The sequence below is a fragment of the Hyalella azteca genome, unplaced genomic scaffold (genome assembly GCF_000764305.2).
Source record: "Hyalella azteca isolate HAZT.00-mixed unplaced genomic scaffold, Hazt_2.0.2 contig9858, whole genome shotgun sequence".
Classification (NCBI taxonomy): Eukaryota; Metazoa; Arthropoda; class Malacostraca; order Amphipoda; family Hyalellidae; genus Hyalella; species Hyalella azteca.
In genome coordinates, this window is record NW_025939917.1 from 397010 (window position 1) to 412316 (window position 15307).

General features: G+C 35.9%; 1 protein-coding gene across 1 annotated transcript in view; it reads left to right on the forward strand.

Moving 5' to 3' along the window:
• Nucleotides 1-13730, forward strand: part of LOC108671730 (neuroendocrine convertase 2-like) — a 57360-nt gene extending 43630 nt beyond the window's left edge. The window contains exons 5-14 of the mRNA XM_018159302.1: nt 927-964; nt 1615-1691; nt 2883-2935; nt 4342-4368; nt 5159-5334; nt 7345-7557; nt 9154-9254; nt 10127-10360; nt 11591-11720; nt 12561-13730. Of these exons, the coding sequence (XP_018014791.1) occupies nt 927-964; nt 1615-1691; nt 2883-2935; nt 4342-4368; nt 5159-5334; nt 7345-7557; nt 9154-9254; nt 10127-10360; nt 11591-11720; nt 12561-12725 (1214 nt within the window). The 3' untranslated portion in view covers nt 12726-13730. The remainder of the gene's footprint in view (nt 1-926; nt 965-1614; nt 1692-2882; nt 2936-4341; nt 4369-5158; nt 5335-7344; nt 7558-9153; nt 9255-10126; nt 10361-11590; nt 11721-12560) is intronic.
• Nucleotides 13731-15307: the final 1577 nt, after the last annotated feature.

Genomic DNA, 15307 nt, shown 5'->3' on the forward strand with positions numbered 1-15307 from the left:
TTTACATTATAATAGAGAATTGCAATTGAATTTGAAAATTAGGCACGGAAAATAAAAAGTTTGGCACATTGACAAATAGATTAAGGTGAATGATGTTATCAGAAGTTAATGTGTATTTAAGACTTTTATAATGTAATCCAAGACCATTGAATTGTGTAATTAGAATACGAAGTGCAAATTTTATTTATAAAAAATCATTTATAGTAAAAAATTTTGGCATCAAGTGATATAAATAAAAAGAATGATATTGTGCAAAAAATGTCGATAGCGGATATTAAGGAAACACACGGCATCAAATAAGTTATTAAATTCAGTATTTATTAAAATTACAAAATCACAAAGTAACGATTGTCAATAAATTGTCCTCCTGCATTATTTAATTGCAAATACCATACTTTTTAGCGCATTTTCTCATTTATGGAATAAATGCACTATTGTGCTCGCCATGTGCGTCTGTCTGTCCGTCCGTCCGTGACCTCAAGTTTTCGTCGACGAGAAAATGCGCTCTCTGTCACTCACTGCAGTGAGTACTGAGTTGTATTTTTTTTTTGTTTTTTTCGACGACAGTGAAGAGTAATTTTCTATTTGCATTTATCCGAGTATCCCGTAATGCTAAGCGGCATTTGATACCGCCCGTATTTCTCATACTTTCCGCACATCATGCGCTCACTAGAACATGCTTGATTATTTAATTGATTTGAAGACATTTATATGCGAAATTGACGATTAATTAATAACTTTTGGCACGAGTGACAATGAAAGTAATTAATTTTACGGTCGAATAATTTAAATGGCTTTCGAATGTTCCTGAGAGTTAATTAAAATGGTCGACAAGATATGACTCGAAAGTTAGTGAAGTGAATACATTTAATTAAATTAGAAGAAAAATTAAAAGAAATTAATTGTTTTTCTGTACTTGCTGACAGGTGTCGACTACATGCACGAGGATCTGAAAAGAAACTATGTGAGTAAAATGCCCTCAAAATTGGGAATTTGTAATTTTTATTTGTCAAAATGGGTCTGCACAAATTAATTAAATTTATAACATAATATATCACCAACAAATCACCTCCATCCCACAAAAAAAATAATCCAGCTCAACTTACACCACTAAAAATGGATTTTTTGTATGTTTGTTTCTCATTCTATTTGTTACTTAAGGTGATAATGCGAAGTTATAGCGGTAAAAAATGAAACGGTAATTTTGCGAAAATGCGTTTCCAATTCATTATGATCTCCCAATCCTCTAATTTATTTTTTCTCACCAGAGTGAGTGCTGTTCGGGGAATTTTTATTTCACTCAGTCAGTAACTAATAAATTTTCATAATGGTAAAATAATATTAGAAAGACATACTTATCTTCGCATGATAACTTTTAGAAAACAAACTTCTCGTGATTGTACGGACAGAATATGTTCATTGATAACATATGGTCATTGGCTCCTATGAGAAATGAGTGCGTCATATTATAAAAAAAAAGAGAAAATGTCATAAGTCTTTTTGTAGAACCAAACAAAATTAGGACGACACACACAAGGGTAAAAACTGCATCACTTTTGTATAAAATGCCACTCATTTCCCTATATGTGACGTCGCTAACAAAAAATATTCCAGAACGGACGAGCAAGTTGGGACTTCAGCAGCAACGACCCGTTCCCGTATCCACGCTACACCGACGACTGGTTCAACAGGTGAAAAAAACGTTCGCTTCGATAAAACAAATTATATCTAAATTAAAAATTTTAAAATCATGATTAGAATAACTATATTTACTCAATTAAAAGAATTGAAAAATAGGAAAAAAATATCAAGGATAAGCAGCCATGAATAAAAGTGTGGAGTCAATAATTCTTATGATCGACAGTTACGCGTGTAGTTTGGATAGGCGTACTACAAAGGCTTTGCCTATTTGTTCAACTTTCGAAGCCAAAAATTACAAACACCATGAATTCTAGTTGCAAATTTACGCTATTACACATCTTTAGCGTTCCGAGTATGAACGCGTTCAAGAACAGACTAGATAAAGCTATGGATAAATATATGTTCAGATTTGAAATGCCTAGCACCATATCGAACCCGGTGGAAGTCTAGGAGCTATTTCAAACTATCGTGGCATCGTCAGTCATAAAAATATCCGGTCAAATGACACGATTTTAGATCTTCTGTGAGTCACGAAAAGTTCAAGAATCGGCGACTGGCCACATCAGGCCTACTCTTTAGCGCCGACAGCACTATGTTATGTTATGTTATTACCTGAATATATGAAGAAAATGTCAACTATTACTTAATTGATCCCAAAGAAAATTATAGCATATGAACTGGGAAGTTTCCCTACGGAGAGAAATTCTCACGGCCTATAGTGTCGTGGGCAAATAACTTTACTAGACTACTCCGCATGTGGGCTACAAAAGATTACCAAGTTACCGCTCGTTCCTTTGCACGTATAGTTAATTACAACCAACATTCGATACGAGATTGATGGTACCTGTACTCGGAACTAATAACTAAAAAGTTGATCAATTGCTGCCGCCCTCGATACTGTTAGGATTAGCATGCTCTTTTTCTTCTAGCTCGTTTACGATGGCCTCGAGAAGAATTAATTGGCTCTGAGAAATTGATTTCGATTATTGATCGTGATGCAGTTACGGTTTTCTGTTGCGAATATTTGAAAACTAATTGGGCATATATCAATGAATAGTTGTAATGAGAATCATGCATTGGCTCTGTGAAAATATATTATTTTTCGACGCACGGCTCTATTGGAAATGAAAATAACGAAAAGGATAATATGAACTTCAGTGAAACTTATCTAAAAACTTTCTGGAAAACAGCTAAAGAAGCTCGCAATTTCCGGGATCACAAGTATACCGCTCATGTTATAGCACGACCGATCATGGCCTGGCTTTTGAAGCGTGCTCATTATCAACTATCCGATGTCAGTCATAGATCTCCATGCCGACAAATGATTTCAAAAATGACAGGCTTGTCGATATCGAAAACATTTCCAGTGAATAAATGTAATGTCTCTTTTTTATTTAGGTTATTCTTGCACGATGCGAACAAGTTGGGACTTCCGTAAACTGCGTCCAGATATTCTATAATAGCAAAAACATCCTAGGGGTCAAGCTAGGGTTTACCTTTTAACACAAGCTTAATTCCAAATCTCACGGCATACTTCATGAAAATAATAACGAAATAATTTGTAAAATAAAATAGTCCAGGATTAGTAGAGTTTTCTTCCTCATTAGTTACGTTTCGATTATTTATTCAAGCTGCAGCTTCAGACTGAGAAAATTATGTCTGATGGTTCATTATACAAATTTTTACAAATTCCATTTAATTTTTTACTGCGGCTTATGTTGATGAATCGCGAACCGAATTCATTTAATTTGATAGTGTCTAAAAAGTTTCTCATATTTAAAGGGGTTTCAATGCCAGAGTTCAAAAATATTGTACTCACTTTTCATTGTTTGGTAATGATATTAGCCTAATTAGACCTAATTAATTGATTAGAATTAGAAAAATTAGCATTTAGCTATAATTTTTGTAATAAAAACTGTCCACTTTCCTTACAAATGATGCAATTTTTAATTTATTTAATATTAACGATAAATTTTAATCAACTAATGTAAAAATTATGCAAAATGTGTTACCCTTGCAATTATCCACCTTATCAATGTTTTAACTGCATTTTTTAACTTAAACCCAATTTCTGTGTAATATCAAATTATGATTTTTTAAGGAACATTGAATTACGACGACATATCAAGTAATATGAAATTACGAATATTTATCGAGTAGTATCTAGTTCCGAATATTTATCAACTAATATTGAATCAAAAATTGTTAGTAGGTTGTCTTACTATCCTAATGGGTTTATCTTAAAACATCAATACCTTCCACTTTGCGCTGTACCATCAACGAAATTTACCTAAATTTTTCAGGGACATAGGCTCCTAGGTACAGAGGTACATACAGATAGCTGTATGACAAATATTGCTTATTTCATACAATTTGATATTGGAAATATGTTATTTCAAATCCAAAGTAATCAAGGACTTAGAATTTGGTCATGAGTTATGTTAAGCCGTATTATGAACCTTCTGTTTTTATTTATATTTAGATATTTACTCTACTTTTCACAAACAAAAAATTATCATTTCAAACGAAATAATACATTTTGAGTGCACTTTCTGTATCAATCATACAGTGGCTTTCCCCAATTCCCTATTCATATATGCCAAGCTATACATCCAAGTTCAAACTGTACGCCTCAACACCGAGATGAAACGCAAAGAGACTTTAATCACTTAAGTAATGGGAAGCCTGGTGGCGGGTGAGTTACGACTTACGACAGCCTAGTGGCGGGTGAGTTACGACTTACGACAGCCTGGTGGCGGGTGAGTTACGACTTGCTATAGCCTAGTGGCGGGTGAGTTACGACTTACGATAGCCTAGTGGCGGGTGAGTTACGATTTACGACAGCCTGATGGCGGGTGAGTTACGACTTACGACAGCCTGGTGGCGGGTGAATTACGACTTACGACAGCCTAGTGGCGAGTCTGGTTATGTTGCTAAGTGATATAGCTATTTATTCACCTTCTTGTCGCTTAATTAATTTAATTAATTAATTTGCGCTATGCAACATAGAAGCTCTAATATCATGTTTGTGCGTTGACGTTGTCAGCCATACGCTTGGGTAAGTTGGAACATTATAACTTTATTCTTGGCGACATAGTATTTGCGCTACCTTATCATGAAGTTTTAGCTCGATACCTTGTGAATGGAAGCACTTGTAAAAGAATATTGTAAACGTTATTAATAATTAATTAAGCTGGTGGTTCTTAATTGATTTATTGGCAGGTTTGTTCGTTCGCCGCAGGTATCCGCAAGTTTGACGAGGGTGAACCATTTAGCGAAACCGAATATGAAAGCATGTATTATACGTTCATTCAATATTAAGTTCATAATAATAAACAAATTAATGAATAATAGGTCTGCTCTTATTTCGCAGGTATTTGCATGCTGAACCAGCCCTACATGGTAGAGTGAACTATTTAAAGGAACAGATAATAAAAGCATGGATTATACGTTCATTCAATAATAAGTTTAAATGATAAACGCATTATTGTATAATAGGTTTGTTCGTATGATGCAGGTATTCGCATGCTAGACCAGCCCTACATGACGGACCTGATTGAGGCCAACAGCATGGGCCATGAGCCCAACCTGATCGACATTTACAGCGCCTCGTGGGGCCCGACGGACGACGGCAAGACGGTGGACGGGCCGCGCAACGCTACCATGAAGGCCATCGTGCGCGGCGTCAACGAGGTCCGCCTTTTAATTGATTGATAAATTCATTGTATTAATTAGTGTATTGTTTATAGGAATGAATACGAGATAAAAAGATAAAAACAAATTAATTATTCAATACTTAATTAAAAATATTAATTCAATGTTAATTAAAATTATTCAAGACTAATTTCGTGATAATTAGGCCCAAATACGTAAAGTTGCGTAACAGAATACTTTATGCCTGAACATACAAAAAAGATTAAGTTTATTCTGTTTGCCTAGCGCAAACTTTTAGAAATTCGTACGTACATACTTTGAATCCGGTCGCAAATTCATATATTATTTGAATTAATTTTTGATTTGCTGCTGTATTTTCTTAATAAGTACTTTACAGTTCATTAACAGTACCTTAGTTATAACCCCAAAGTTTCCTACTGGATTATTAAAAAAATATATTTAAAAATTCCATGTCATTATTTTACATTATCTCGCATTAAGCTGTTAATTTTTCAAGTCGCACGAATTTGCGTCACGGGATATTACTTTTCTCAACACATGAGCTCATTTAATAGTGTTCATCATTCTCGGAAATGACTTCAGTGTCGCAAATTCGTTACAGCCAGTCCTCATGGAGGAATTAAAACAAAATGCCGAAGTTGGAAGCGAAGTTGAATCCCATTTACGGCTAACATTCAACGCGCTGTTGTTTGGAAACGTACCAACAACTCGCAAAATCGACCATTTGTTGCCCAAGTTAACCTAGCGGTCGATTTGCTGCTTCACAATTCCTAACACAGCATAATGAAAATTGGTGCCGATTGTCGTTATTTCGAGTTTACCGTAGTCGAATAATTTGACAAACTAATGACGGTTGGCTTCATGGTCTATTTATGAAATTTAAGCTCGGAACTGTAAAATGTCCGAGTTAGAACATGTGAGAAAATTATTTTCATTTTCTACTTCAATTATCGTTGTGAGGTTATTTAAGTGAATGAGAGTTCGATAAAGTGATATGGGAAGGGTGGCGTCGCTCATTATTAATAAAATTATGATCGTCCCACTAAATTGCAAGTCCCACCAATAGAGTGCTGATAATCACCCGAAGGAAAGTATGGTTCCATTTAATAAGTCACATTTGAGGGAATATAACTAGAATCTAGTTCTTTTAATGCTTGACCATTATTATTTTTTCCTTATATTATGAAAGTCAATTTATTGGTAAAATTATTTTACTTTTTGTCTCCTCTAATTGCTAGATACGCGTGTGGATGTAAGGTGATCACAGGCAAATATATGCTAGAAGAAAGAAAAGTTCTTTATCTTTGTAATAATTTAAGTTGTTAAATTTCTTATTTCCTACAGCCATAATCGCAACAGCCTTGTCGCGCTGGTATTTATCAACCCTGACGAAATATGAATCATACTTTACATTATTCAAATAATATTCTATTAATATTCATAATAGTAGAAAAATCATGGTATTCTAATAATATATCGCATTTATTAGCTGGCAGAATATTTGTTATCGAATGAGTGGGTATTTGATTGTCAGGGTTGCTATAGCCTAGGCTTGATTGTGGTATACGTTGTCCTAGCCTACACTGTTAGAAAAAACGGTGAAAAAACAGTCCCACTGGCGTTCTAGTGGCCGGTCGCCCAGTGAAAATAAACTGTTTCGCCGTTTTTATCAGATGTTTTACGGATTTCTAGTGTTGAATTAGAATAAAAACGGCGACACGGTGTTTATTCTCACGTGCCGACCGGCCACTGAAACGCCGGTAATACCGTTAACGGGAATTTTTCTAACAGTGTATTACTCACTCCAGGCAATATATGAATAAAGTTCCGTGTCATTCAATGGCTAAATATCTGCTATAAAATTCGTGCATACCGTATTGCATGGCCTGGATCGCAAACGACTGCGCTCGCTTATTCTGTAAGTCATAATAACTTATTGAATTTCTCTGATTCATTAATGTGGTCAATTACAGAATAGCTGAATATTACTATAAAATTTCTAATTTTTTACATATTTGATGACCACAGGGCCGTAACGGTCTAGGCAACATCTACGTATGGGCATCAGGCGATGGCGGCGCTGACGACGACTGTAACTGTGACGGGTACGCAGCGAGCATGTGGACCATCAGCATCAACAGCGCCATCAACGACGGCTCCAACGCCCATTACGACGAGAGCTGCTCATCCACACTCGCCTCCACCTTCAGCAACGGCGCCAAGGACCCCAGCACCGGCGTGGTAAATAAGAATTGCTAATGCTATTTGGTACTAATAATTTAGATGATTAGGAACTAGTTTTAGATGATTCAGAACTAGTTTGAGATGATTCAGAACTAGTTTTAAATTATTGAGAACGCCCACTACGACGAGAGCTGCTCATCCACACTCGCCTCCATCTTCAGCAACGGAGCCAAGGACCCGAGCACCGGCGTGGTAAATAAAACTACAATAACTTGGTGCCTTAAGATACTTACTATATGGGGTGAAAGTTACCCATACCATTCTACCCGGGTAGAATCGGGTAGGGTCGAAAAAGCTCGGAAGGTTATGTAAGACATCCAAAATTCCTATAATTAAAGAAAAAATAGCTTGGTTGTCATACCTAACCTCCCGAGCTTTTTCGACCTTACCCGATTCTGCCCAGGAAAATCACCGCGATTCTGCCGTGTCGGGAATATCCCTGCTAATTAATTAGACAAATAATAAAAAAATGAGGAACTCGGAGGCTTTCAATTTAAACTTGGTTTCAGTAACCTCAGAATATCGTTTTAATTATTTATCTGTTTTATAGGAAGCAAATTGCTTCATAACTTCGTAGGACTCAGATTCAGTCAATAATTTCTTATTTCAATGTGTTTTATGAATAATTATAATTTACTTGAAATGAATAATTGACGATACTGTATTTTTCAACGTTTTTTAAGTAATGATTCAAATGCTAGTACCACTTATGGTATGAACATTGTACCTTTCCTAAATTATATTTTTTTAAGTTTGGGTTATGGTGTGTTTGCATTTTTGCTTGTATCTGTAGCCTGAGAGTTATTCCTAGTGTCCAAATACATTACAAAACAGGGATGAAAGGACTATATAAAATAATTACCTTTGATTTTTACAACACTTCTCTTTAACTTCACTTCTAGTTGTTTGTTGGTTTGTTTGTCTGCTACAAATCTTGTAATCGAAATTTAACACACTTCTACTTATCCTATCGATCTGAAATTTTGCACACTTGTGTAATGTTGGAGACAATGCATGAATCAAATGTCAAAATAAATGATTTAAAAAAAATTTTCTATATTAAAAAATTGAAAAAACAATTTTGTCAGCTACAAATCTTATAACTGATATTTGACACACTTTTACCTGTCTAATTGATATGAAATTTTGCACACTTGTGTGAAGTCAGAGGCAATGCATGAATCAATTAATAGAAAAAATAATTTTGAAAAAAAATTATAAATAAAAAAAATTATATATTAAAAAAAATTGAAAAATTAATTTTTTTAATATTCGAAAATTAAATGAGAAATTCATCGTACATCTGTAAGATTGGAGACACTGGATTCTTTGGAAGTGTTGTCTTTAAAAAGTAATTTTTAAACGTATATTATTAAATTTGTATTAATAAATTTAAATCGGAAGACGATTATAATTGTTTCCATATTTTATAAAGAAAATCAAATATTCCGTGGAAAATATTAGTTAAAAGGATCATTATCCATCAAAAATACATTTAGTTATATTCGTTAGAGAGGGATATAGTAAGGCCGCACTAATCTGCTTGTACTAAATAATTTTGACTGTCGTAAAAGCTTGTCGTTCTGATGGCAGGCGACCACGGACCTCTACAACCAGTGTACTCTCACCCACTCCGGCACCTCGGCCGCGGCTCCGGAAGCGGCCGGAGTTTTCGCTCTCGCTATCGAGGCCAAGTCAGTGTTAAATTAATTAATTGAGGTAAAGGGACCAAGGGTGGGCGCCTTGCCCCAAGCCCATGGGCCCATTGCCCCAGGGGTGGGGCAATGGGCCCATTTTGACACTTTTTACTAAATAGTGTTTCATTAAAAATTGAACAACTCTATACCCGCCTAATTCACATCATACATTCCTCATTAGTTGCACCTTTAAAAAAAAACAAAGAACCACCTCGTATCAATTAAAACTTCATCAAAAATTTAGTTTAAAAAAAGTGGGGGGCGCGCTGCCCCATGTTGCCCTATATCTTTGATCGTAAATGATATATAATGATTGATTGTGTCTAAAAATCGAAGTATATCGTTGATCGTAATTGATATATGATGATTGATTGTGTATAAAAATCGAAGTATATCGTTGTGTGTAAATGATGTACGATGATTGATTGTATATAAAAATCGAAGTATATCGTTGATCGTAATTGATATATGATGATTGATTGTGTATACAAATCGAAGTATATCGTTGTGTGTAAATGATGTACGATGATTGATTGTATATAAAAATCGAAGTACATATATCGTTGATTGTAAACGATATATAATGTTTGATTGTATATAAAAATCGAAGCATAACGTTGATCGTAAATGATACATATTGATTGATTGTGTATAAAAATCGAAGTATATCGTTGATTGTAAATGATACATAATATTTGATTGTATATAAAAATCGAAGAATAACGTTGATCGTAAATTATACATATTGATTGATTGTGTATAGAAATCGAAATATATCGTTGATCGTAAATAATATATAATGATTGATTGTATATAAAAATCGAAGTATATCCTTGATTGTAATGAGTTTCACAAACATTGTTGCGCAGTCCTCGGCTGACATGGCGCGACATGCAACATCTGACGGTGCTGACGTCGAAGCGCAACTCGCTTTTCGACGTGAAACGGCGCTTCTCGTGGCAGATGAACGGCGTGGGCTTGGAGTACAATCACCTGTTCGGCTTTGGAGTCCTGGACGCCGGCGCCATGGTGGCTCTGGCCAAAAATTGGGAGACCGTCCCGCCTCGCTACCACTGCCATGGAGGCGTGTACACTGAGCACACGTGAGTAGTACACTGAGCATACGTGAGTAGTACACTGAGCATACGTGAGTATAGTACACTGAGCATACGTGATCGAGTAGGCATGCTACTAATGTGTCATCACTAATACATAATGATGCGAGTGCTAACACCACAATACGTGTCATGTATGCAGGATAACATGTCAACACTAAGACACAATGTTTCGAGTGCTAACACCACAATACGTGTCATGTATGCAGGATAACATGTCAGCACTAAGACACAATGTTTCGAGTGCTAACACCACAATGCGTGTCATGTATGCAGGATAACGTGTCAACACCATGACGCAATGTTGCGAGTGCTAACACCACAATACGTTTCATGTATGCAGGATAACATGTCAAGGCTTTTTGTATTTGAATATTTTTCTCAACGCCACTAATGTTACCATGTACAAACACTTTATGTTTCGTGTTGAATCTGGTTGCGGTGAAGTTTAAAGGGAAACGACGAAGCCTTGCCTTGAATATTTAGTCTTATGAAGTGCTTACTCCTCAGGCAATGAAGTTGAAACATAGTTGCCTACGAGTAGATGTGGATATCGTTGAAACAACGTTCATCAATGTTTTTTTATACGTCAGATGATTGATGAGATATTACTTTGCGTGATGAACGCGTGCCTTTATGCAATATAAACAGAACCGGTCCACTTATAGCCTATTCTTCAGCGCCGACATAACTATGAAAACAAATAGGTTAGCCATGGCACTTGAGATGTTCTGAAATAAATCGATTATGATTTGCCTACATACAACTTCAACATCTTCAACATACAACTTCAACATTTCAATCCTATATTTTCAGCGTTGGTTGATAGATTTGCTTTTTCGGGACATGGTGTCATATTTCTTGACCGATGAATAAGCGCATATGAAAAAGAAGATGCAAGCACCAAAAATGTTTTTAACTTTGGTTATAAATATTCTCTCATTTTTAATTTGCTATTGGCAACACTTTTTTCTAAAAATACATTAATTGTAAAGTGCAAGTTCAAATAATTTACTAAAAGTACAACTTAGGTCGTCATGGCCATGTAGTGGAATAAAAAAATTTCTGTGTACTTTAAATTTTTTGGAAATTTTATTCATGCCCAGTTCTTAAACCATTTAAAAATTTTAATCCTAATTATATTACACGATAACCTGAATAGATGCAACGCTACTCCATACAAAATATCCTACCGTTTACATTATAATCCTGCTTTATTTTGGTGCACAGGTCGATGATTTTAAGCAAGCGTCCCAATGACGACGACAGCACAGACGGCTTCACGAAATGGCCTTTCATGACTACTCACACCTGGGCCGAGAACCCCAAGGGCACCTGGAAGCTTGAGGTGAATAATATTGATAATACAACAAAAAAATAATTAAAATTCAAAATGAGACTTAATTTCATTTCGTTACTTTAACTGATATTATTTTCCTAATGATGAATGAAAAGTTTTAGAATTTTTCTTTTGTTGCTGTATTGAAAGAAATATTCCGTATAAAATATCAGGAATCGACCGAAAAAAAAACTTGTTCTAGGCTAAGATTTTAATCAAAGAAGTGAGTAAAATAATGTAATTTATTCGTATTACGAGCATAAGTATACCCTTTGTGAACTGCACTGGACACTGTTTAATCTTCTCGATAATCGATAATAACAATCACATTTCATACTCAGCTTGTGGCGGATGATATAAAGGGCTTGCTATACAATGGAATAAACCCGGGTTCTACAGTATAAGTCGGCGATGGTTTAGAATGGTTTATTTACACATGACGGACAATGAAGTATTAACAGGAATATGAATGACTACACACAAATTGAATTAGTTTGACATGTGATATGGACGCTTGCTGGAGATTGACTGACATAAATGGGAAGAATGGACTAACATTACTTACTAACTACAAGTTACGGGACGGTCCCGTATGTTACGGTCGGGCTTACGATAGTTTCCCCGACACAGCTATGTACTTCAGTATTTTGCGTACTATTTTTTCCTCGAGGAGTTCATTATCTGAATAACATCTAATTATTACAATAATTATCATATCGGAAACATCGCCAAGACTCTGGATTTCCGCTACAGGTTCACCTGAACTCGGGAGGTCGTCAGGAGGAGGCCGTGGTGAAGGAGTGGACATTGATGCTGCAACATCGCCAAGACTCTGGATTTCCGCTACAGGTTCACCTCAACTCTGGAGGTCGTCAGGAGGAGGCCGTGGTGAAGGAGTGGACATTGATGCTGCATGGCACTCGAGATGCCCCATACACGCACCTACCTGCTCCTGATCCACATTCTAAGCTGGCCATCGTTAAAAAAGCACACGAGAACAAGAAGAGAATGTGAATATATTAATGATAATTATACGTTCAAAGGAAATAAATCGGTGTCACCATGGACTTACGTTGGGGAACTTTGATTAAATGCAAGTGGCCTTGGCCGTTTGCAAATGACGTGAAATAGGGAGGGATAGAACAACATCGGTTAATGAAAAAATATAGGCAGTGAAACCTCAACAGCTCCATAGAAAAAACTTGAAAATTTAATTACATTGCGTTGTTGGGAGATATTTGATGTATGATTTATTGAAGCGGAAAGCGACAATTTTTGATGTTCCTTTCAGTTGTCTAATAATTTGGGCAACTAAAATCGCATGATACTCGGAAGAGAGATAGATTCATTTTTTTGTTATCATCGTCAGAATAGTACACTCCGAAGAGGCAGTTGACTTGATACAGAATGATACTTTTACTTTATTAGACACTTATTCATATTGCTTAGTGGGAAACATTGCGTAAGAATAAAGCCCAAGGAAATAACACGAGAATGTGATCATAGCTTTTAGTGCGTTGTTTTGGCAAATGGAAGGAGACGGGGAGAAAAAGCCGATGAATAAGAATAAGTGTTCGTTATGTGATGATAGTTGGTGGCTGTGGCAGAAAGTCCCTATGAATAGAAGGTTGATGTGGAGTATTGATCTTGATCTCAGCTACGCCGTTTTCAGTCAGTATTAGAAAGGACGGGTGTGTTTCATCTAATGAAATCTATGAAGTAATTATGTCTCAATGACAATGAATGCACGAAATAGCGATAAAGTTGAGCAGCGGTAAAATGTGAATGAAAGATCTTGATCTGAAATTAGCCAGGCAAAAGTACCACGTAATTAGATCGGTTTCATCAACAAGAAATAATGGTAGGAGAGTTTCAGATAAACGTTTTGGGCACCTATATATATACGAGTAGAAGCCTGCCGATAGTGAAGAGGTTTCTCAATGTTTGCTTTTTAACCAAAATGAACTTATGTTACATATCTAGTTTAAAATAATTTATTTTGATCAAAATGAGTAAGCAAAACTTCCCTAACAAAATTAGGGGACCGCATAGGCTTCGGCCGAATAGTCACTACACTCGGCGCAAAGTTATTCTGGGTCAGTTGGCCAACTGATCGCAATCAGCGACTAGTCAGAACCTCCTGGCCGACTTTATAGTCTCCTGAGAGTAGGGCAAGAGTTGGCAGAAACCCCTCAGTCCCTTCACCAGGCTCTGGTAGCTGTCTGATTCGGGGGCCGGAATGTAGACTAAAAAGCGGACATAGAGAAGCTGATTTACGTTCGGTCCGAGTCCTAGGCGGTTCCTAATTCAGGCTCGCCAGGCTCGCCAAATTTTGATAGGGTTTGAATTATTTCTTTTTCTCTACACCTTTAGTTATGAAAATACAGGGAAGGCAAAAAATTAGTAAATAAGTTAATTTTCAGAATTTTTTCTATCGCTTATAAAACTTTAATGAAATATTAATAACCGCACCAGAATTTTCAAACACAACATAATTTAAAACCTTGCTGAAAAGGCCGTATGCATTGAAAATAAGCAACTTATTGCTCCAAATTTAGTTGAAAGTCAATTCAGGTTCAAGCTGTCATAAACTATAAGTATTTCATATCTAACACTTTTGTTAATGGTTAAATCCAAAGCAGCAGGTACCTAAGATTGGGTTTCAGAGACACCGAAAGAGCGAAAAATGGAATAATGTTTTCCATCTTTTACGCTGCGTTAATCGATAATACAACAATCGGAAATGTTTACATTCAACAAGATTTTTAGCTCCAAATCACGGTCAATAATAAGAAGATCCGAAGGCGTATTTACCGGTATTTGAAATATTTTCTCATGTTGGTAAAGAATGTTACATGAGAATTTAAGATTAGTTGCACATGTTTAGTTTAGTTTTCCAGGTTTAAAATAAATTGGACCTCCGTGTTGCTCAGAAGCTACACTCAATTTTCACAAAATGACCAATTGAACTTAAATTTAACAGTACCGATCCAATGTCCAGTAACCAATAGCCCCAAAAAAAAAGAAAGATCGAGAACACGGCTGCATGGTGTGAGTGCATTCGCTGGTAAGATTGTCCCGAAACAACGTTAGTGAATTGCTGCCCTAGATTTGAGCTTCTTTTTGCGTGGTTGAAAAATTCTTATGACACTACTTTAGGAACTCAAAGAAAGCATGTGTTCGATTAAGCTACTTTCTATGTAGTGTAACCAAGCTGTGTTTCTACGTACACAAATACACAAAGACGTTCGCTTATATAGTCAGCAATAGAAAGCTATTATGTTACTCCGCTAAAAAGAAGTCATGGTGAAGCTTTGTACAATAGTTAGTCTGATTTGCTTAATGATGAAAAAGACCACAAACAGGTAATTGGAGTGATTAGGAGAGCGCTAAAAGAAGTCTACAACTCAGTTGCTAATAAAAATTGCACATTTCTATTGTCTACATACCCAGTCTAAAAATACAGTAATATTTAATAATATGTCCCCTATACCAATGTCGGAGGTTGCTATACATCAAAAACGTCATTTAAAGCAGATACAAGCTTCATGTAACGACCTCCTATCAATACACTGGGCGACACTATCAATACACTA